General features: G+C 50.8%; 6 protein-coding genes across 6 annotated transcripts; 2 read left to right on the top strand and 4 right to left on the bottom strand.

The window, feature by feature from the left end:
- Positions 1 to 451: 451 nt before the first annotated feature.
- On the bottom strand, positions 452 to 2,545 carry BO88DRAFT_23366 (BTB/POZ domain-containing protein). Its single transcript, XM_025702079.1, has 2 exons — positions 1,829 to 2,545; positions 452 to 1,767 (listed from the first exon to the last, which is right to left on the bottom strand). The coding sequence occupies exons 1-2, from the start codon at positions 2,354 to 2,356 to the stop codon at positions 613 to 615; spliced, it is 1,683 nt and encodes a 560-aa protein (XP_025568606.1). The 5' UTR covers positions 2,357 to 2,545; the 3' UTR covers positions 452 to 612.
- Positions 2,546 to 3,494: 949 nt separating this feature from the next.
- BO88DRAFT_431324 (Zn(II)2Cys6 transcription factor) lies at positions 3,495 to 5,792 on the top strand. Its single transcript, XM_025709292.1, has 3 exons — positions 3,495 to 4,257; positions 4,310 to 4,847; positions 4,904 to 5,792. The coding sequence occupies exons 1-3, from the start codon at positions 3,789 to 3,791 to the stop codon at positions 5,739 to 5,741; spliced, it is 1,845 nt and encodes a 614-aa protein (XP_025568605.1). The 5' UTR covers positions 3,495 to 3,788; the 3' UTR covers positions 5,742 to 5,792.
- A 231-nt stretch (positions 5,793 to 6,023) lies between these two features.
- Positions 6,024 to 6,853, bottom strand: BO88DRAFT_23340 (uncharacterized protein). The gene has a single exon (XM_025702076.1). It carries the CDS (start codon positions 6,761 to 6,763, stop codon positions 6,278 to 6,280), a length of 486 nt encoding a protein of 161 aa, XP_025568604.1. The 5' UTR covers positions 6,764 to 6,853; the 3' UTR covers positions 6,024 to 6,277.
- A 311-nt stretch (positions 6,854 to 7,164) lies between these two features.
- Positions 7,165 to 10,009, bottom strand: BO88DRAFT_23338 (PDPK1 family serine/threonine-protein kinase). The gene is made up of 2 exons (XM_025702075.1): positions 7,588 to 10,009; positions 7,165 to 7,529 (listed from the first exon to the last, which is right to left on the bottom strand). Exons 1-2 carry the CDS (start codon positions 9,766 to 9,768, stop codon positions 7,185 to 7,187), a joined length of 2,526 nt encoding a protein of 841 aa, XP_025568603.1. The 5' UTR covers positions 9,769 to 10,009; the 3' UTR covers positions 7,165 to 7,184.
- A 1,551-nt stretch (positions 10,010 to 11,560) lies between these two features.
- BO88DRAFT_421155 (uncharacterized protein) lies at positions 11,561 to 13,439 on the top strand (the record flags this gene model as incomplete). Its single annotated transcript, XM_025708489.1, has 5 exons — positions 11,561 to 12,299; positions 12,362 to 12,747; positions 12,803 to 12,931; positions 12,998 to 13,219; positions 13,275 to 13,439. 5 exons carry the CDS (start codon positions 11,561 to 11,563, stop codon positions 13,437 to 13,439), a joined length of 1,641 nt encoding a protein of 546 aa, XP_025568602.1.
- Positions 13,440 to 15,550: 2,111 nt separating this feature from the next.
- BO88DRAFT_400481 (protoporphyrinogen/coproporphyrinogen oxidase) lies at positions 15,551 to 18,138 on the bottom strand. The gene is made up of 6 exons (XM_025705583.1): positions 17,746 to 18,138; positions 17,573 to 17,642; positions 17,421 to 17,501; positions 16,989 to 17,339; positions 16,511 to 16,936; positions 15,551 to 16,451 (listed from the first exon to the last, which is right to left on the bottom strand). The coding sequence occupies exons 1-6, from the start codon at positions 17,760 to 17,762 to the stop codon at positions 15,864 to 15,866; spliced, it is 1,533 nt and encodes a 510-aa protein (XP_025568601.1). The 5' UTR covers positions 17,763 to 18,138; the 3' UTR covers positions 15,551 to 15,863.
- Positions 18,139 to 22,167: the final 4,029 nt, after the last annotated feature.

Below are 22,167 nucleotides of genomic sequence, written 5' to 3'. Positions count from 1 at the left end.
TGTTGTATAGATGGTGTATATGTATGTATGATAGGATGTTGAATGAATAGCTGTATTATATCTACTACGTATTACTACTTGTTGATACTATATGGGCTAGGGATTCGGGATAAAATAGATGGTCAACCCTGTATTGTATATCCGGCTACCCATCTATATCTAAGAAACTCATCACTAGCTAGTAGGTAAATGTAATTGTATGACATGGCGTGCGTAATCGTGCATGGAGAAACAAACAGAACAAGAGAAGGGAAAAAGACAGAAAAAGGATCATAACATCGTGGACACATTCAGGTCGTATCGTTAGTGTAGTAATTCAGAACATATGATATGGCAAAAAATGTTAACGAGACGTGAAACGAAAACATAAACAACATAGACAAACATGGTATGCATTGACATCAACAAGGATAATTCAATCGGGGAGAGGGGCGTAGATTATAAAAGCGTCAAAAAGCATAAACATAAACCATCAAGCATATAGCATAAAGCATAAGGTATCTGATCGAGAATTCGTGACTGAACTTGGTTCCGTAAACTTCCAGGGTATCGTTATGTGGCGTAATTGCGTAATGAGGGGATATATGTTTTGTCGATTAATAGGCTGTGCTATTATTCCCACGGGATATCTTCGTCGTCGACTTTGGTGCAGGTCAAATACGGCAACCCGCCCTCGCTGTATTCACTACCTTTTAGATCCAATTCGAGGAAATTGCGCATGAGCGGCTTGACTATCTCGCGGGCCAGCCGCTTGATCTCGTCCATTTTGCGCTCGAATCGTTTCAGGACTTCACGGGTGTATAGCGACTCCGAGGAAGGGGTTGGATGCACTTTAAGGAACCGTTTCAGGTCCTCGTGGGATAGGTAGGCTTGGCTGCTGGAGGAGCCGATGAGTCGGTAGACTCGTGCGGCGGACCAGGGTGGTGCGGTGCTTGTGGTTGTCGTGGTGGTCTTAGAAGTCGAGTCTGTGGGGCGGTGGCTCGTCGATTGCGAACTGCGGATGCCGTGGGTGCTGGTGCTGGCGTGCGCATTTGCTGTGGAGTTCTTGAGAATGGGGGTGGGCGGGGGCGTCGTGCTGTCGACGAGCCATTGTCGGAACAGCGAGACGGCCAGCCAGTCTAGGTAGGCGTTGGTGGGACTGACGCGCTCGCCGCGCGAGGTGGTCAGGGTGAGCCGCAGGAGCTTGGAGTCGATACGCGCTTTCAGGTCTTCCAGGTCCTCGACCTTATCTTCGATGATGTCCAGGACGGAGTTGGGGAGCGGCGAATACGGTCCGTTGCGCAGATGGGGCAGGCCGGCTGGCCATTGTCCCACGACGTGGATGAGAGCCTCGGAGAAGATGACGCGGCTGCGCGCCAGGTAGCCCAGTTTCAGGTAGCTCGGGGGATACTTGGCGATCTGCTTGAAGAGGCGCGAGCCAAAGCCCAGTAGATGGTGGTCAACGCGAGGTCCGGTCACAGGTAGCGCATCGTACATGTCGGCCAGGTTGAGCAAGGCCCGGCACTCGGCGTAGGCAGTTGCAATATTGACACTGTTGAGCAGCGGCGGGTAGTTGTAGAACAGGCGGAACAGATTGTCGTAATCGCGAACGATGGGATTTGTGGGTGGGTGTGCCGTCCCAGATCGATGAGGGAGGTTGACCACCGACTGCATGCCGGCCAGGTTGGCCATCGACCGGACAAAGCCCGTTTGAGAGCTGGACGGTTTGGTCACGGATGGCGGATATTGTCCCGAATCGCAACCAAATGCGCTGGAAAAGCTGGGAGGCTATAGAGATTCGGCGATTAGCATTGCTAATGGTCAATTCACAAGGCTTCAATCAACTAACCTTTTGTACCAGAATTGGCTCCTCATCCTCCTCCTTGTTCACCCAGTCCAGTTCATACCTCCAGCGTCTCTTTTCGACCGACCAAGCGGATCCTCCACTCTCCGATTGGGCCAGGGTTGACCCGTTTGATAGCGAAGAGGCATCCTCACTAATTCTCGAAAGCACGCCGGTGTCCAGGTTTGGCGGCCTCGGCATGGATTGTCGCGACCACTCCTCGCGGGTACTGGCCTCGAAGAAACCCGAGCATTGCGCCAATATCAATCGATGCAGGAGGTAGCGTCGCTCCTGGTCTCCTGCGCGTACCACAATCTCGACATCGCCCGTGTGCGTGAAAATAGGAAAGTCGTTTTGCTGTTGATGGGTGAGCCCTCCATGATGGGAACGACTGGAACGATGTCGCCGACTGGAATGAGAATGGCGCGACACGGAGGAGGCAGCGCTTTGCGGCGGGACGGAGCGATCGAGGACCTGAGCTTGAGACACCATTTCGATGGGCGTGACGGTAGCAGTGGGAAACTTGGTGGACATGGTCCGTCAGGAAGAGATGCGCGGTGACCAGACGCCAAAAGAGAGCTGCTGCAGAGAGCGGGCCGTCATTCAAATCCAACAGACGCGCCCCGGTCGGGAATTCGTCAACACGGCCAGCGAGGAATGTTTGGACCCGCGACGCCCAGGACAGAGACAGATTTGCGCAGAGGAGTTTGGGAGTGGCGGCGGATTCCCGGTTGTTGATCCCCGCGGGCGATAACAAAGTGGGCCACCGAGAAGAACTAGAGAACTAGTAGCAGAAGATGAAGGAAATAAAGACAAAAACGAGAGAGAGAAGACCGAAAAAAGGACCAGGCTAAGAGAATAATGATCCGAAGAATAGGAGTCGACTGGACCGAATGCAATCAGGATGCAGCCAAGGCGAGGAAGATGCAGACTGAAGCCGACAGACCAGTTACAGCCGATAAATAAACATAGGGTCCAAAACCATGGCTTCGAGATGGATTTCCGTGGGAAAAAAGATGGTCTGTGTGCAGCGAGAGACTGGATGACAGCGGTTGATACCTTAGTACTTAGTATCGAGGCCTGTCAAAGAAGGATAAAAGATCCACCAAAGCAAAAACCCCCTTGGGCGTGATCCAAAACTGCTTTGACTCGAAGTGTCCTTTGACTCCTGGGAATTCTGCTCTGCGACCGACCGAAAAGGAGAAGCGAAGGACGTCAAGCAGTTCAATCGGGATTCGTTCCATCGACGGCCTCGCAGTTGCGTTGATGCCTCTTGATTGGCTTAGACTGGATAGTCGGATCCGTCTGTTCAGCTGCCTTTTGTCGGATGATCCCCGACTCCATTCTTTCCTAATGCGTCCTCTTTTTCCTCATTTCGGATTCCCAAAGAGAGAGAGGGATACCCACCAAAAGTATAAACGCCATTCCTTTCCTCATCTTTCTCTTTCCTGATTGATTTCAATGTCCGTCCCGCTGGCTGCCCCGTATTCAAGGTATCCAAGGCATCTCATCCTGTTCTGTCATGCTCTTGTATGACACTAGCCCCTTCTGGCTAGCGGGAGTGCATATTATGACTCAGCATCACTCCACCAATGGGGATGCTTGATTCCTTTTTTGGCGGCATTTGGATTCCTTTGCGGCGCAGTTCCAGATCTTCTTTCAGCCCTCTTCTTCCTCCCCCTCCTCTTCTCGTCGTCTATTCTTCTTACTTCATTTCTTTCTTCCGGCTTGAATCATCTTGCCGTGTTCTTCATTCAACTAGCAGCATTCAGCACCCCCCGAGTGGTGTGCTCTCAATGTGCTGGGTGAAGCTCTCCTCCCCCACACCCCATTCCGTGTCGTGACGAGTCCCAATGATGGCGAGTGTCCTGTGTAGACACTCGTCTCGAGCCGCCTGCATCGGATTGCGATTCTCCCACCCACCAGAGCAGTGACCCGTTCGTCTGCTCCCCCACGGTCCGAAGTGATGTCGAAGGGCTGCTATACCTGTCGTCGCCGCCGCATCATCTGCGACAACGGCTTACCAACATGCCGCAAGTGCCGCGATGCGGGGAAGGAATGTCTGGGGTATCAGAAGCCCCTCGTCTGGGTCAAGGGAGGCGTGGCCAGTCGGGGGAAGATGATGGGTCGCAGCTTTAATGAGGTTATGCGCCCTTCAGATCTTAGGCGCGGTGACTCGAGCCCCTCTTCCTCCAGCAATGCGTCGCCGCCGTCAGCTGCCGATTCGCCTACCCAGTCTATCGACATTAGCTTATGCGTACCCCCCAACGTGTCGGGCATCCAGGGTATCCCAGAATCGATCCAGTCGGAGGATAATGATGATCAGGAGACGCAAGTTGTCTTGCAAAGAGCTACCTCTGTCTCCGCGCCTTGGGGCCTGGTGGATCCGCTGTTCAAGGACCTGAGTCAGCTGTCACGGTTCTACATCGTGCATTGTATGTTTGCCAATTTATCTACCTGTGTGATCCCTGTCTAATCATCCCGAAGTCAACCAGAACCTTGCCAATTACCTCACCCTCTACTCCGAGACCGGCAACCCGTACCGTGACCTCATTCCCTTGGTCGGCGACTCTCCTCTCCTCGCCCACGTCCTCGCTGCCACCGGTGCCTTGCATTATGCCATCCTGGCGAGCGGTGACTTTTCCCTGACGCCATGGTTGTCGGAGGGTTCCCCAACAGACCGCACCCTCCTGTCTCCGGAAGAGGTAGAAAAGTCCGTGATCACCTCGATGTCTCGGCGCCCGTCGTCCAAGGTATATGAGCATTTTCTCGGACTCAAGCAGCGCGCCTTAGGGCAGTTATCGAGCGACATCCGGGATCCCGTTCTGCGCAATGATAACAGGACCCTCGCTGCGATCACAGTCCTCGCTCTGATGGATGCCATTGAATCGGGAGATGGCGCCTGGAAGTTCCACCTCGAAGGGGCCAAAAAGCTTCTCAAAGGCCGCCAAGAACAGGGGGCCTCCAGTCCGCCTCAATACCTCGTCAAATGGCTGGAAGATTTCGCTGTCGACGGCATTCTCCTGTAAGCCATATAACCTTCTCCCTGATAAGGGACACACATACTGACACATCCCCCAGCATCCAACTCATGGGCTCCACCCTCGCTCGCCCAGGGTCCCTAACCAAACCCTTCTATACCTCCAGCATGGGCCCCGCCATGCTCAAACGCCTAGAAGAAACCTCCTACGTCGGTTGTCCAGCCTATCTCCTCGAAGTCATCCTGCTCATCCACGCCGGCCTCTACTTCGACCCGGACGTCGACCCCAACTCACAGCCCTCCATGATCTTCACCTCTGCCTTCCTCTCCCAAGACACCAACCCCCTCCAATCCCCCGGCGCTCTTCTCCAACACATCCAAGCCTTCGACCCCTCCGCCTGGGCCGAGTCCATGCAAAGCTGCTACTACCTCGCAGACCTCTCCATGCGAACCGCCCTAGCCACCGTCTTCAAAGGCGCCGTCTACCTCTACGCCAGCCGCGTTCTCTCCCGCCCGCGTCCCGGCGCCGCAACCATCCCCAACCACTTCGGACTCCCCTCCGACCACGCCGAAGTGGCAGACCTAATCATCCGCAAAATCGCTCTCATCCCTATCGAAGATCCCCACTTCAAATGCCTCATCTGGCCCACCTTCATTGCCGGCGCAGAATGCAGAGACCCCTCCCAGCGTCCCTTTGTACTCAACAAACTGCGCGCGTTGTACTTTAATATCACCAGCGTGAATGTCCGCAACGCAGCTTGGGTTTTGAGCTTGATGTGGCAGAAACAGGATCAGAAGAAGGCTGAGAAGGAACAACAGCAGCAACGGCCTACCACTACCAATACCGATAATTACCCCCATGACGATGTTAATGATGACGATGACTTTGATTGGATTCAGGAATTGGATAATTCCAGGATTGACTGGTTGTTTATATAGTTGTTTCTGAGATATTTCCTTTTTTTTTTTTTTTCTTTTTTTTTCCCTTTTGCAGTGGGATGGATGAGATAACCTCTTTCGGGGAAAGGGAAGATATCTTATATTTCACCTTATTGTATATAGATGATATAATACATAATTGTACAGTGCAACTTACTAGCTTCCTATACTTATTGCATTACGGTTAGTAGTAGATGTTACTACTTTACATTACAATCAGTAGTACCCAAATGGAACTACACTACGATAGTAGACTGTGACAAGGTGTAATAGGGCCTTACCCCTTTCTCTTCTTGCACATTCATCTCTGCTTTTATTCCTGGACTACACCTAACATCAAATATGGATGATTTGTAGGAATGAACCCTATGTAACAAGACCACGGGACTGTCTGTAGATTGTGCATTGAAGGGAGAAGAAAAGAAAACAAGAAATGTGATGGGAGGTATAATAAATAGAATTATAAAATGAAGGAGAGGTTTGGTAGACAAGTAGATAGTAGGGAGAGAAAAGAAGAGAAATATAATGAATACTAATCACTCAGATACGGAAACATACAGCAAAATGGTGGGGGTGTAACCGATCAAAATAACTCCGAAAACGCTCAGTATAGTAGAAAGAACACACACACACACACACACACACAAGATCCCTAAGAATAGTAGCAAGACTGCAAGGTGTTGATAGTAGTGTAGGAAATTGAAGAGGTGAGTCCCCGCGCTTTTTGAAGATGAATAGATGATGATGATAAGAATGTACGTTGTAGCGCACTGTCCCAGACATGGCGACGATTGGAAGTGGAGTGGGTGTAGGTTCAACTGCCAGATCGGTTTATCGCAAATGCGCAGAATATATATATCGGAAGAGAGAAGTAAAAAGAGTAGATTGAGGAGAAGTCGAGAAGGGGGGAGAATGGAGATCAAAAGACAAAGTAAATGGAAACAACCAGATGAGGGATATATGCATACTCCTGCCCATCTAAATGCAGCAAGTTCAACAGGGAATAAAAACACGCTCATCATTGCGAAGATGCAAGGCCAAAGCAGCAAGCAAGCCACGTCACAAAGGAAAATTTCTTACAATAGATGCAAACGTACAAAGGAAATAAGCAAGTCGCCGGCTGAAGTTCGTGACTGAATCCCGGTGATAAGAATAATAGCTTTAAATATAAATGTCCAAAGCAAGCCCTGCCATTGGCAGGGATGATAGAAAAAGTATCGCCAATCACACACGCAGGAAACTCTCAGGGATATCAAGCAAAAGACGGAGACGAGATATGTTCCAGGTACAATGAAGAGACTTTGTATGTATGCGACCCTGCGCAATGGTTTATAAGCTGGACTAGGGGAAGAGGAGAGTCCAGGGGAGCGGGGGTGTGCGGAAGGAAGAGGACAAGGAATTGAGGTGAGTTGGGCAGTAGAGGTATAAGCGGCAACGAAAGGCTCAGAAGACTGCTGCCAGGCCATTCTTGGAGTGACGGCGACTGAATCGCTTCTTGCCTTTGACGGACTCTGTGTCTGTGTTCTGGTGCTTAACCAAGGTGGCTCGTCCCGCGGGGGCACTCTCGTTCTGAATCTCAGAGCTGCGGTCGAGAGTATTGGCATGACTCGACAGTCCAGAGGACAAATCACGGAAGGCGTCGTCGGAATAAGAGCCGTTGCCCTGCTGAGACAGGGCCATTTCCCGCGCGCGGTCCAGGCTATCGAGCCACTCCTGGGCCGATACGGCAGTGGCGCCCATGTTGCTGGACGAGGGCTTCGGATCCTCAAAGACAAAATGTTTGTCGCGCTATATGTCAATGTTAGAAGAAGCAATACATCAAATTTATAAAGGAGAATTCACATACCGTATCCACCACCCAGCATGAGAATCCCTTGGAATCCGTCGACGTTCGATATGACGTGCCTGGGGTCAGGAGGGAAAGCTCCAGTTTCGCCTTCTTCTCGTCTCCTCCAGATGCAGCCATGATGATGCGCCCAGACGAAGTAACCATCACCAAGCGCTGCCGCTTCTTCGTGGTGCTGCCGCCAAAGAAGCGAGAGAATTTCCGGGGTGCTTCGTACTCGCCCCCATGTTTCGAGACGGGACTGTGGGCTGCTGGGGATGACAGAACCACCAGATTACCGAGTTTCAAAATCCGCTCGTTGGTTTTGGTCAAAACTGGGGACCACTCGATGTCGAGTTGGCTGGGAGGTGGTAGTTCGGTGACCAGTCGGGGCACCACACGCGAACTGACATTAGTGCTCGAGGCTGCCGGATTAGCGCTGGAGGCATAGCCTTCACCACCGCCGCCATTCAGCTTGATCGGCTCACGCGGTGGTGGAACATACGCCTTCAGACGAGGCGCCTTGCGCTTCCATAACTCCGGGCCCCATGCAATTCCCTGGAAGAACTCATGGTTCTTGATATGCTCGATCGGCAACCGACGAGCTGGATCCAGAACAAGGAGGCGTTCGACGAGATCGCGGGCGACGGCAGGAAAGCCGGCAGGGAAGTCGTAATCGAGCGCAACGATCTTCTGAAACGTCTGATACTCGTTCCCGGCTTTGAAGGGAGGCCGACCCGCTAGAAGCTGGAAAATAATGCAGCCAAAAGCCCAGAGATCACTGGCCTTGCAGGCATTCTTATCCGTCAGAAGTTCCGGGCTTACATATTCTGCTGTGCCCACGAACGAGCTGGCTCGTTCATCCTCCGGGATTTCTGTGGAGTCTAGCGGGGGCATCCCGCTGGAGTCCTGAGGTTTGCGTTGACTCTTGAGGATCTTGGCTGTTCCGAAATCGGTGATTTTGATGTGCATCTGACTGTCGAGGAGAACGTTTTCCGGCTTGAGATCGCGGTGAATCACGCCGCGTTTATGCATGTAGTCTATCGTGTCTAGAATCTGAGCACCGTAGAACCGTGTACACTCCTCGTCGAAGGTGGTCATGCGCTTCAACACGCCCAGCAACTCGCCTCCCTTGCAGAGATCCAGCACAAAATATAACGAGCGCTCATCCTGAAACGTGTAATAAAGTCGGACAATGCCCGGGTGTTCGGTAAGCCGGTTGAGGGTGTCCTTCTCAATGTTCACATATTTCACCTTCTTCTCCTTGATGATGTGTCGCTTGTCCAGGATCTTGATGGCATATTCCTTCAGAGTTTGCCGGTCGGTTCCCAGGACGACGGTACTGTAAGAGCCCTCGCCCAGCGTGTGAGCGAAAGAAAAATCCCGGACGCCCTTCTTAATGTAACGCGCAACCGGCTTGCCGTTGGCATCAATCTCCTGCCTCACGGCGACCGCTGCACCACGATCCTGCCAGTCCTCGCTGCTCGCACCGGGGCCATTCTCCATGGCATACGGAGAGCCTCCCATCTGTGGCGTCGCTCCACCCCGCGCGTGAGCCCTGGAAGTTTGACGCATGATCATGGGACCGTTGGTTGGCGGCAACTGGGCAGTTCGATATGAGCGATCATTGTGGTTATTGTCGCGTACGGGAACACCGGCCTGGAAAGCCGCGGAACCACCGCGAGATTCCGCACGTGCTTGACTTTCGGAGGCGGAGGAGGCCGCGGAATCGGTACGAATACGATAGGAACCCTCCCGAGCAGCTGCCAGTGTTGATGTGGATCCGTTCGCGTAGAAGGCGGACATAGGCCGGGAGGACTGCGGAGCAGGATGTGATTGTGAGGACGACGCGTAAGGAGTGTACTGAGGACTCGTCTGCTGCGGGAGGTCAGAGTAGGGATTGTAGAGGGAGCTTCGGTTGTCTCGCGGCTTGATTGCGGGCTCGACTGAGGGGGAGGTGAGGGTGTCTTGCAGATCTGTCGTGGAGGCAGGAGCAGACGGTCGGGGAGGAGTTGTCGATAAAGAACTGGCCGGTCGTTCGGAGACGATGGTAGGTTCGCGCACCAGCTCGGGTTCCGTTACATCTGCAGCACTGGCAGCGGGCGTTGTTGCAGCATCTTCGGACGAATGTAAGGAAGAATCATCGGGATTAGCGATGCGGAGCCCCCCTAACGATTGGGATAGGCTGAGATCCCCATCCATGATGGAGGTAGCGATGGGGTTGGTGATACACCAAACCTAATTTTTGGGGGGAGAGCAGGATGAGGGTGGAGGATGGAGGAAGAGTTGGGTTTCAAAGGGGGGGTGGGAGGAGGAGGGGGGAAGTGCGGGCGGAAGTAGAGGGAGAATGATGATTTGGGGGGAAGAACAAGGAGGCAGAAAGACGGCGAGAGATTAAGATGGCGGGATAGTGACCTGGCAAGGCACCAGCGTGGCACCAAGCAGAAGGTCGAGAAGGGGGAGGAGAAAAGTGAAAGGAGAGAGGAAGAGAAGAACGAACGAACGTAAAAAAAGAAACGAGCGGGGGAAGGAAGGAAAAGAAGAGGAGAGGGAAGCTGGGAAGGAAAAGGAGCTTCCCCGATGGGATGGGATGGGATGGGATTGAGTCGAGAGAGCGAGGAAGAGAGAGAGAGAGTTAGTTAGTTGGTTGGTTGGTTAGAGAGGGGAGAGCCGGACGGGGGGGATTATGGCGGCGGTCGGAGGAGTAGCGGATGATGCATTGGGGATGTGAAACAACTCTGGCCGGAACCCCAAACACAATGGATTATGGGACACTCAGGATGTAAATAGAACTGACGGATGTGAACTGAAATAATAGAAAAATAGCAGGGGGTGGATAAAAGGGAAAAGGGAGAGGGAGAGAGAGGGAAAGAGAGAAAGAGAAATTCGAGATGCGAGAAGAATAATACGATTGAAGAGGGAAAGGGGATAAAGGGGATCGATGTAGTAGTAAGTAGCAGTAGTAGCAGTAGTAGTTTTACTTGGTAGTAGTAACTAATAGTTAAGAGGTGGTGGTGGTGGTGGTGGTGGTAGTAGAGAGTTACATACGGGAAGGAAAGAGTAGTTCCAAGAGGGAGAATTTCTGCCTACAACTAAACAACAATCATCATCTTATTCTAATCCTCTAATTTATTTTTAAACCTGCCACGGCCTTGTCTCTCTCTTACTCTACAAAAGAAGAATCGTGTCATACGAATAATTAATCAGAATAATAATCAGCATCATCCCAATCGGCATTTGAATAATGCAGCCTGGCCGATGGATCCTCTCTCTTTCTCTGCACAGCTCAATCGGATGCCCTGGAGATGTAGATCTCAGAGGCCTGTAAGCCCCATTCTCCATCTGTGTGTCTCTTACTCACATTCCCACTAAACTATTGACCATCACTACTTTATCTTCTACATTACTATCGACTTGGAATATTTATATCCTTCTGTTTCACTTTCGAGATCGTGACTCTGCTCAGCCTCTTTAATGTTGCTATCCACTGATCCGTTCGAGACCGAGAGACGGTACCGTGGTTCGCTACCATCTCCTGCTCCATCTTCTATACTACTACACCGTCTCTTTCGCAGTCCCCATGTTGGTGCCTATTATAGAACAGATTCAACTATTAATAATATCACTCTCCACCACCACCACCACCACCACCTTCTGATGCCAGTTCATTCTACCATCACTCTGAAATCACAAATCACCTACAGTAATATATATATATTTTCCAGCTGGCTTGATAGAAGTTGTATCTCTCCATCGCACTTGCCATCCGGATGCTCTTTCCTGATGTGCCTTGTAACCTCGTAGTCTAGCCAGATGATTCCCCCGTCCCCATCATGAATAGCTGCACACTGCTGTCCGCCTCTGCACACTTCATGAAAGAGAAAGATAAATAACCTTACAGAGGCATATAGTTGTTCCTGTTGCTCCGCCCAGATTTATTTTTCTGTGTCCATTCCTCATCTGCTATTATCCTAAGATATTTTACATCACACCCATGATTCGATACAAGCCTACACGCATTGCTCTGGGCGATGAAGATCTCCGCTATCATCTGGAAAGGCTGCTAATTCGTCATTCTCGCATGGCCGAGTGGCATCGGCAAGACCTAGACCGTGACAGCTATAGTGATGATAGTGTAGCCTTCTTGGGTTCGGATTTCTTTTCGCCCTACAATCTCTCTCCGGGCGGTTCCGTCTGCAGCTCGGGCCGCGACTCTCCTAGTCAAGGTTCCTGGCAGTCGAATCAAAACAGTGAAGCTGGCCATTCAGGGTTATCCTCCTTGTTCAATGAACCAGATGACTCATTGTCTGTGGTGGTGCAAGATGAGGTGCGGACTATGAGCACCTGCTCACCAGGTCTCTGTGGGCCCCTGTCCGGAAAGTCCTTTCGAGCAGGTGAAGAGCACCATGTGACAGTGACTACGCATCAGCTCTCACTGGAGACTATTGACAGCAGTCAACTTTCCGGTCAATCACCGGGAAAGCGGGGCCTTGAAAGGCTGCAGCCTCATTCACTGACCTGCCAACCTCTCACTATAGCAACCGTACCATCCATCAATATCTCCGCTAGTGTTTTCTCGAAGAATGGTGGAAGGTGCTTGATTGTACCACATCGTCACTCAACTTCTCACCCGCTTCTCCTTGGCACCAGGGAACTAGATCGAGAAACTCTTTCATGCAGCACTCAGTTGGCAGGGAGCTCGTTGAATTTCAAAGACGCCTTGGGTGAAGTAGGTGAGCTTCAAATACCATTCTCGGGACTCACTGCTAGCAAGTGTTAACTTGGCTATTTTCAGAGAACCTGAGACAGACGTGGTCGAGATTTAAAGTGCAAGATTCGGATCTCCGTCCGAGCCTTGATCTCGAGATCCGTTCAGGATCCACATGTGTCAATCTAGCTGCGCAACAAACACAATTAGTTGACTCTCTTGCACGGCCCTCTTCCAGACGAAAGGCGGCGCTGGAGGTGATCAAGATGCCCGGTGCAGATATTTCGACCAGGAAGACACGCGGCCAGCGGGCCGACCTCTCGTTGCCGGGGTCTGCTGCCGTCCATCACAATGGCCCTAGTGAAAGATTGGGTGCAGAGATTACCAAAGCTCCAGTAGCACTTCCCACTAGATTGCAGAACAGTGCAAGGCCAAGGTCCACCGGGGCACATCGGTCCAACCCCATTCGAAGAGTAGGCCCAACATACCTGAGAGTGGATAAGATAGACTCAGCTAACAGAGAGCAAGGCTCCTAGGAATATAGTCTCGCATGGTACGCAGACTGAGACTGAGCAGGTGACATCATTACCTGAGCAAGGCCATGGGGGAACGGTAACACATCAGGCTGTTAATTCTTCGCTAGCTGCTCCAGCAGAGGTAGGTGCCGATCTTTCGATGGTTAGATAGACAGTTGAAGGTCTGATGCCCTTCCGTCATCCACAGGGAGTCCAAAACCGTGGTCATGAACACAATCCTCCGCAAGAACACATGGTGCGGGAGGCGCCCGTCATTTCAGGGTTACTTCGAAATATGCGTTTTCAGAAGAGTCAGAACGCCAATAGAATCAATTTAATTGCTTCCATGCCATCGGCAAATCCACCGGTACCCGGTGGTAGAGGAAGCATGGCAGCTCCACAGGGCCACCGCTCCGAACCATGCATGGATGTACGTATGCACTCACGTAGCCCTGTTGCGCTGGCCATCGTTAACACCTAGACAGACCCGAGCGTCGGTCAACCCGTACGTCAAGGAGGCCATGGAGTTCGATAGCTACGTCACCTTCATGGCGGATGAAATACACGAGAAAGTTGAGGTTGATGTCAAGGACTATGGCCCAACGATTCTAAGCTTAACCCAGCAATTAAGCTCGCAGGGTGATTGTTGATGATGGCGTGGCGAGTGGAGAGGGAACGGTTGGGATGACAGCAGGGTGGATAGAAGCATGTTATCCGCGGTGGGGGACAGCTGAAAAACAAAAAGCACCGACAACAGTTGATATCACGCCTAGTCAAGGACAGACAGAGAGGGTCATGGGAACTGCTGTGAGGGGATGGGATTGATTGAGTGATGATACGTCGACCTCCTTGCTGCACCGGAGAATTTGGCCCGTACCGGGGAAAAGTGAGCTTCTAATGCTAAAATTGACTTGCTTGGGATTCCATCCCTATGAGGTGTCATATGGTCGGAGGTGTATTCAAGATTCTCATACGCCATGCAGGGCTCAGCCATTCTGCCTCAATCTGTTGCGTGGATGGGACGTAAAGCATGGGGGCGGAGTTGGTGTCCCGACCCAATGAAGGGTGAGATCTCGTGAGGCTATTCGTCATCCATCCCAATGAGCCCAGTCGACACGCAAGCTGCAGAAAATTCAGTAATGATGGTGTAGTGTAGAAAAGTGACGGTGTAGACTGGGGAGCTCGGATAAGAAAGCAAAATCGACCGACAATAAGGCTGAAGGGGATGGGATCCAAAGCTGCCAACTTGCGTTATGTAACCATGTATATGTATGTATCCCTCTTCCCTCAATAATACTATCAATACTGCAAATAACAAACCGAGACATCACCATAATTACCCCAGTATCACCACAATACTAGCACAATCCTAGATAAGTAAATAACAGAGTACAGAGTATCTTCTACTATCCATGAAACAAACCACCCTCATCGCCATCATTCCCCATTTCATCGTCATCACCCATCCATTGAGGGGGCAGAAATAATAGAGTAAGATAGTTCTGACCACCTGTCCTACCTGGGCTAGACTACTACTACTAGTAATAATCAAAATCTAAAAATCTATTTTTACCTTGGGAATTAATTTTCCTCTGCTTGTGGATACCTATTTTCTGCACGACTTTCTCTCCCAATTTTCGTTTTTTCTTTTTTCCTTTCTTGGGTTTAGTTCTAGTACTTACGCGTCCTGCCCCAATGCGCTATACCGCTTTAGGTGTATGGGGGGGTGGGTGAGCTGGTTCCCCCTTCTTGGCATGTGAAAGAAGTGGTGGTGGTGGCGGGTAATGGATGTTCCGGGGGGAAAGGATAGTAAGTAGTAAGGTTGGTGCTTGATGTTATCATGGTAAATTATCTCTTATTTATGCGTGTCGGTCTCGAGTATTGGAGGTGAGTGCTAAGTTATGTGTAAGTAGTATTCACATGATGGTCCGGTCCCGGGTTGGGGGCATATGTATATGTGAATGTATGTATGTAAGTATGTGGTAGACTGTTAGGCTGCAACCCGATCATATATAACTGCTGTGTTACTACTAGTACTACAAATACTAATATATCACCACCAGTACTCATGAACATATCACATGCTCAACTACGAGATACTAAATACGTGATTCATGATAATAGATATACAGTAGTAAGGCATGAGTAAACAAAATCCCCGACATACTAGATAGTCAGTGCTCTCTCTTTCTTCACCTAGCCCCTCCGAGCTCGAGCTCGAGCTCGCACTCAGCCTTATGAGACGGCGGGCGGGTGGGTTGTGGATGTGGGTTAAGCAGTGAGGAAAATATGGAGTATCACACGGTAGGATAGATAGATAGTATGTCAGATATTGATTAATAGCTAGTTAACGGTAGATCCCATGTTTCACTACGTATGTCTTCTTACAAGGAATACTGATTCCACAATTTCTATATATCTAACCATATTTATATAGTGATGTCGCTTACCGAAATGGGGAGTTGATTGGTGTATGTAAGTAGTTAATGCCATGGCTCTGTATGTGTGGGTTGGGGAAGTACTCCATACTGCTCCGTACTCCATACTCAGTTGTTGCGATGCTGCTATATATCACATTGCTATACTTGATCGGGACTGAAGTGAGCGAAAATAGAAACGCCCTGCATGGGCTGATGTGCTGCACACACTGCCTCACTTCGGTGGGTGATACATGTGTCATCTGTCATGAAGCTGGATTCGATCGCCACGGGGTCGCGGTGAGACATGTAACCAGCATACGTAAATTAGGAAATTAAGTACCCAACAGCAGAAATACGCGTTTGATAAGCAACTTCTATTCAAGTCTAGTGAATGGAGCAAAAGACGGCTGGAAAAGTGGATGATGATACGCATCACAAAAATGCCAAGAACATCTCCCATACATCGCTTTCAATGAGCCAAAGAGCAAAAAGAAAATTGGTAAAATAAGTTAAATAGATAGAACAAGAAGTAAAAAAAAATGACGAAATATGGCTCCCGTTGATCGTAATCAGATCTCTAAACAAATCTTTTGGCCCCTGGAATCATTCAAGAAAAAATTAAAACCCGTGTAATTCTATTAACATTTCAACCCTTTACTGCGCCTGGCTCTTAGCGAAAACCTGGGCGCCGTCAACCAGCCGACGCTCGGTGTTCTGTCTACCGTTGACGAAGTCAGGGTAGTTAAGGGTCAGCTCGACAGCGCCGTTGACAATGTTGTCCACAGCCTCAACACCGAGCATGAAAGAGTGGTCCTGGTTACCGACCTCGTAGCGCCAGCTACCGAAGCGGCCACGGGTCCAGATGTCCTTCTCCTGGAGTCTGGGCAGGATCTGGGTAAGAGCACCCTCACGCTCCAGGGAGGGGGTGGGGTAGCCGTGGTCGAAGCGACGGTGGTAGGTGGAGACAATCTCATCGGTGGGCTTCAGCATCTCGGTGTTGACGAGACCCTGGATGCAATCAGCCAGGAGAGTCTCGTGGTTGACAGGCTTCATCGAAGACTCGGAAACCTCCAACATGATGGACCAGTAAGGACCCTCCTGAGCCTCAGTGCTCTGGGGCTTGGAGCCATCCGCAAGCTGCAGAGTGGGAAGCTTCTTGGAGCCCTCGGGCTGGTTGTAGGGGGAGTAGTTGGAGAAGATGGTGGCACGGTAGAAGGGGCAGTTGTCCTCGGGGAAGTAGAGCTAGTAACGATTATGTTAGTCTTGAAGTCGCTCAAGCGTTAGATCGAAGATCAACTTACCCAGCACTTGTCACCGATTCTCTCGGGGCGGGTACCACGGATGCCGACACCAATAACGTGAGTGGAGGAGTAGAAGAGCTGCTTGGTGAGGCCAACGAGCTCCTGATCGCCGATCTGCTCAGCGAGGTAGTCGACAGCCATGGTGGAGACGAGCTTCTTGTAGCCGACAGTGGTGCCATCACCCAGGGTGACGGTCTTGTTGTTGGCATTGACCTTGACGACCTTGCCCTTCTCACCGAAGCGAGTCTTCTCCTTGGGGATAGTGTCGGCGACGGCGATCCAGATACCACCGGTACCACCACGGGCGGGGAAACGGAAAGTAGCGTTAGGACCCCAGTTACCAGCGGTCTTGTTAAGGATAACGTTGGTCGTCACGGCCTTGACGTTAGGGGCAGCAACACGCTCACCCAACCAGGCACATTGCATCTAATAAAGAATCAGCACGCCGTTACTTGCCAGGTGGTCCATCGTATCTTACCTTGGTCGTAGGCACAGCCCAAACCTTGAAGTTGTAGGGTCTCATGAAGAGGTCGGCGATACCGACACCCATCTGGCGAACAATCCACTCATCGAAGTTCTGGGGCTTGGTGTTGGCGACACGAGCCTCGAGGGCAGCATCGATCAGGCCATCGATACAGCGGACCTGCTCATGCTTGGGAAGCATGGAGATGTTGTTCTGGAAGGGGTAGGGAACCCATTGGCCCTGGCAGCGAACGTAGGAGATACGCTGGTGTGTGTACCAGTCGTCATCCTTGGGGAGAGCCTCGTTGATGCAGTCGTCGAAGTACTTGTAGTGGGAGAAGATGACGTGACCACCAACATCGAACAGCTGTGATTGTCACGAGTCAGTCGCTGTTTGCTTGACCAGTGCAATGCCTGCCCATTGAGGGGAAAGTGGGAATCAACATACGAAGCCTTCGGGGGTCACATCGGTGGAAGCAAGACCACCAGGGGTCTCGTTGCTGTCAACGATCAACCAAGAGGGGCCATCCTACACCCGCAAATTGTCCAATTAGCCTTCATTCGAGTGATGGTATACGATAGGGGGCGCGCAATGCGTACAATCTGGTTAAGACGCTTCGCGGCACCGAGACCAGTAGGACCGGCACCAATGACGAGAACGTCGACGGAGCTGAATTCGAGCACAAAGACAACGGTCAGCAATTGTTCCAATGAGCTTCTTGATGTAGTGAAGGCAAGCTTGCCGTTGGAGGGAGGGGGAAAGGTCTCCTTACATATCGGGGTGGGTCATCCTGCCTTGTAGAATATCCTGAAAGCTGGGGACACGGTTCAAAGTCCTGCGGGCGAGGCTGAGCATAGAAAACGAGCCTTGTGAAGCTGCAGGGACAGCAGAGTTATAAGGAGAGAGATGAGGGGGGAGGAAGAGAGAGAGAGAAGAGAGGTTGGTGATGGAGGGAGCAAGAAGGGGAGGGAGATGGGCGGGAAGGTATAGGTGTATCTCCTGCGGTCGGTCGGGAAAGCGAAACGTGACAAGCAAGCGGTGGGGGGCGCTTGGAATCGGTTTCAAGTTTAGGCCCTAATAGATCAAGCAATCGGATTATCGGATTTCCCCAAAAAAAGTCGACTAATAATTAATAGCAATACGTGTCGCCGAAGCCCCAGTCGCGGAGCCTTGGAAAAGGGGCAAAGGGGACAAAGCTAATTTCCAACCCCAATCAATCCAAATCATCCCTCATCTTAAAGGTCTGGAGGACGCATGGGTCGGGGCTGATCGATTCATGCAATCACCATCGATTCGTTCTGGGTAATTTCAAAAGTAGTAAAAAAAAAAGTACACGAAGATAAAAATATCATTAAAAATAAAATAAACCCAAAAAAATATTCCGGGTTGCCAACCATTGATACACCTTTCCTTGCGCCATCTGCGCGTTTGCTGCTTTTTCGTTGGATCATAGCTAGGCAATCGTTCCGTAGCCCAGCAGGCAAATAGCCATTTCTAGCCCCATGAACGCATCAAAATGTTCAAGAATAGTATCCGACTGCGTCCAGCCAGACGCCTACTGCCGCAATAATGAATATTCCGTAGATTCCGATCGTACGATTGGCCCTTGTTGTCGCACTGCTTATCGTTATATCTGAATGCAGCATCATCACCACCTCCCCCAAGTCCGGCGTCAAAGCTCATCCACCTGCAAGCACTGTGATACGGGATCCATGGGGTTTTCTCGGCAGGCACCGGCCTGCCAGGGGCTATCGTCTAGTGGAATGCATGCGCGTTGCTCATTCTTGGTTTTAAGGGTCTCTAGCTTCTACGGCCTACGGAGTCCTAGCATCTGCTTTTCTCCGTACAGCTCCATCCGCTGGCGGAGCGACGGTTGCCGTTTACCAAGAACGGCAATGCAGTTCGGCGATGGATCTTGTGTACCCCACGAGAGCATCATGAATTCCGTTCGATAGATCACTGCTGCCGTCTGGTATCTCATCTCCTGGACCCTAGGATATATACGAAACTTCACACTCGGAAGAGGGGGCTAGGTCCAAGCTTACGGGAAAGACATATACCACTAACGGAATACCGTGGGTAGTATGTATAACAATCCCGTGCAACAATAGCCCGAGCACCTTCATCAAAGGCTGCAAGCAAGTCCTAAGAAATGAGCTGTGTATCCATTGTGTACGCACATCCCTGCTAAGCGGCCAACCAGGCACTCCCTACGACCAGTGGCAGTCGATTGCCTCCTGCGCAAGGTACTACCTACTGCGTATCTGGTACTCCGCAGCGGCGTGGACCTGACCTAACTGGTCCAGAAGGACGTCGATGGCGAGCATCGGCAACATGGATCGTCCCCTTTTTGACGGTCTGTCAACTTCAGGGTAGATAAGTAGGGAACACATGAGCCGGGCAACAGTCGAACGGCTCCACTCGTTGTCCTTCTTGAAATGGAAAGACAGAGAGGATCTTTTTCCAGAAGCGCACACAACGGTTATCAGCTTAACCTGTCTGGGATTTGAGATGCAAGCAGATGGAGTTGTCACCCACTCAGGGACTAAGGGACCAAATACACACTAACAAAAGCTTCAATTTTCGCCCCCTGAGGCTTTCGTAATTTGGCCCTCCTGTCAATGCCCTTATTTCTGACGGACGCGCAAGCAGCGAAATCCTGGTCAGAACTTTGCATGGACATCTGTATGCTATTGATTGAACCATACAGTAACCATGGCCAGACCGAGAACACGAACAATCCATATTGTCGACGAGGACCCGAAGGATGGTACACGTCGGCACGGAACTCCATACAACAGAACTATCCGGACCCTCGTGGGTCTGGGAAAGAGTCCCTGAGGGAACGGGCAACCTAAGGACGGCTCCGTCGTACCATTTGCTCTAAACGCCATTGAACCATGGTGATGGCGTCAGGCCCCTCAGCCTTCAGATCGCCGCATTCCCCACCCGCAAGGGACCTTTGCGGCGGCGCTATGAGCAAGTGGCCGCTGAACGCGGGTAAGACAGTGCTTGGCCTAGCGGGCTGCTTGCGTAATGCATCCTGCACCAAACCAGCCGGCGTTAATTTTGATCAACAGTGATTGTCGCAAGTCGGTGTTGATGTGTCCCTCCCCTCCATTAACATTTCTTTTGTTTTCCCCTCCCCCCTTCTACGTTCTTATCGGACACAATCGGGATTCGATTTTGAAGTAGTCTAGAAGAATTCTCATTCAGCAGATAGTAATTGCCCATTTGTCGAACCAGAAGTATTAAATAGGGGGATGAAGACGAGAAGATAAAAAAAGAGGCAAAGATCCAAAAAGAGAGTAGATGGCGTTGCCTACCAAGGAAAGTCGCTGGAGGGGGCTCCATAATGGTAATAACCAGAACAGCCTATCTCTAGTCAGAGCGAGCGGAAAAGGGGCAAGAACCAGCGACTACTGGGCCCCCCGATGGTGGAGACCTGGAGATTGACACCAACCACCAGCGCTCGCCAGGACAGTCGAACTCGCCACGAGAGTGATGAGCATTTGCCTCGCCCCACGGCCGTACCGAGAGATGGTTTCAAGGTCGACCATCCACTCGCAGATTGCAATTAGACAGCAATATATCGAATACGCATTGAGAATCGCGGTGAGGGTCGGGCAAACACCGGCAGCATCGAGCATAGAGAAAATGATGCAGAAGACTCGCAAGTCAATGATGATGAGAACGGACAGGAAGTATGAAATGGACGTTCGATAGTAGATAGTTGACGACGTTTGCAGATGCACTGACTGACTGACTCTTTTGGATGAACCGAAAGAGGTCTGGAACTGGCAAACGTTTTGTTACCATTTGTTCATACTATTTCCGTACCCGGGAACTTGGTTGTACAAGCAGCGGCAATTGGGGAGAATTAGTTCGTATTGACCAAACCATTACGGTACTGAATTCAAATTGTGGTCATTGCGAGGACAATTTGCTGCAATACACTGTATGTGCCGGGTCTCCAGCCCGCTAATTTTTCGCCCCTCGTCACTCCACTTTTGGCCTCCACCGCGATGGGCTTGTTCTTCCCAGCCTAGAACTCGAAACCGCCCGTCAGAACCACTGGTGGTGTTTCACCTGCTTCGGCGTCCATGGGGTAGCATACAAATGGTATCTTATTATAATTCTCCAGCAAATCTTGGTAATATATGCACAAGATACCAGTTCAGAGAGTCTAATACTATCAACTGTTTATTTGATGTGCTCAATGTGAGACCAGGCAAGGCAGATAGATAGAAGTATGAAATCGGCAAGGTTAAAATTGGTTCTTATCTAGGAGTCTACTTACACAGTAACGTTCAATTGACTAACTAAACTAAATGCTAGCATTATCACACTGACTCTGGTTCCGGTTCATTCCTCCCACCCCCCACCAACCAACTCATCCGTCCACAGGTTAGGAAGCAGTAGAATGCATGCCAGCCGCTAAACTTTGGGGATTCAGGTCCGGGTCCAGAGGGAAACTAACTCCTAGTCCAGTATGTAAGTTGACGGTCAGCGCAGTAGACTACCACCACTACTGCTAGTTGTAAATTGTGAGAAAGACGACCAACGAACGACATATCGTGTCCTGAGCCACGATCTTCCCTCTCGGTGTTGATGCGGACCCAGCCCTTTCTCTCTCTGCCTTTCTCTCTCCGTCGCTCTTACACTCTCCGTCTCTTCTCTTCCCTGCCTCACAATTCCCTGACTCTCTCCTCCTCTTCGGCCCCCCCTAAATAATTTTACTTGCGCTTCCCGAGCCGCCTTCACTCCCGCTGCCATCCCACAGGAAATTCAGCCGTAAGTACCTCTCTTCTTGGTACCCTGTTTGCTTACCCGAGAGTTGAAAATTACCTCAACGGACCTTCCCCCCCATCAACTAAACAGCCCCTTCGTCCTCCTCCTCTTCCTCTTCCTTCTTCTCTCCTCCAACCCCGACCATTCTTCTTCACACCGTTCTATTCTCATTCACTCTCTTACTATCCTTTTCTTGTCCAACTCTTGTCTCACTCGTTTCCAGACTTTTTAGGCTTCTCGACTTTTATCCACCTTTTTCTCTGCCACCATTCCTTTTTCTCTTTACGTCCTTTCTTGACAACCGTTACCCGTGGCCTCCGCCAAGTTCGGACAAAGCAGCCTTTTACGGCCGCGACCTTTTGAATTTCAACGTTTCTTATCCGACCAGACTCGCACCTTCATA

This window comes from Aspergillus vadensis (genome assembly GCF_003184925.1).
Source record: "Aspergillus vadensis CBS 113365 unplaced genomic scaffold BO88scaffold_1, whole genome shotgun sequence".
Lineage (NCBI taxonomy): Eukaryota > Fungi > Ascomycota > Eurotiomycetes > Eurotiales > Aspergillaceae > Aspergillus > Aspergillus vadensis.
Note: the sequence above shows the minus strand (reverse complement) of the source record. Positions and strands in the feature narration are given on the sequence as shown.

Bases quoted from the DNA above. Each gene is read 5' to 3' on its own strand.
- BO88DRAFT_23366 (XM_025702079.1), bottom strand. From the start codon at position 2,356: ATGTCCACCAAGTTTCCCACTGCTACCGTCACGCCCATCGAAATGGTG. The intron at 1,768-1,828 runs GTTAGTTGATTG...GAATCTCTATAG, and splicing joins AGCCAATTCTGGTACAAAAG to CCTCCCAGCTTTTCCAGCGC.
- BO88DRAFT_431324 (XM_025709292.1), top strand. From the start codon at position 3,789: ATGTCGAAGGGCTGCTATACCTGTCGTCGCCGCCGCATCATCTGCGAC. The intron at 4,258-4,309 runs GTATGTTTGCCA...ATCATCCCGAAG, and splicing joins ACGGTTCTACATCGTGCATT to TCAACCAGAACCTTGCCAAT. The intron at 4,848-4,903 runs GTAAGCCATATA...CACATCCCCCAG, and splicing joins GCTGTCGACGGCATTCTCCT to CATCCAACTCATGGGCTCCA.
- BO88DRAFT_23340 (XM_025702076.1), bottom strand. From the start codon at position 6,763: ATGATGAGCGTGTTTTTATTCCCTGTTGAACTTGCTGCATTTAGATGG.
- BO88DRAFT_23338 (XM_025702075.1), bottom strand. From the start codon at position 9,768: ATGGATGGGGATCTCAGCCTATCCCAATCGTTAGGGGGGCTCCGCATC. The intron at 7,530-7,587 runs GTATGTGAATTC...ATTGACATATAG, and splicing joins CATGCTGGGTGGTGGATACG to CGCGACAAACATTTTGTCTT.
- BO88DRAFT_400481 (XM_025705583.1), bottom strand. The intron at 17,340-17,420 runs GTATGTTGATTC...TGACAATCACAG, and splicing joins ATGTGACCCCCGAAGGCTTC to CTGTTCGATGTTGGTGGTCA. The intron at 16,452-16,510 runs GTAAGTTGATCT...AATCGTTACTAG, and splicing joins GAATCGGTGACAAGTGCTGG to CTCTACTTCCCCGAGGACAA.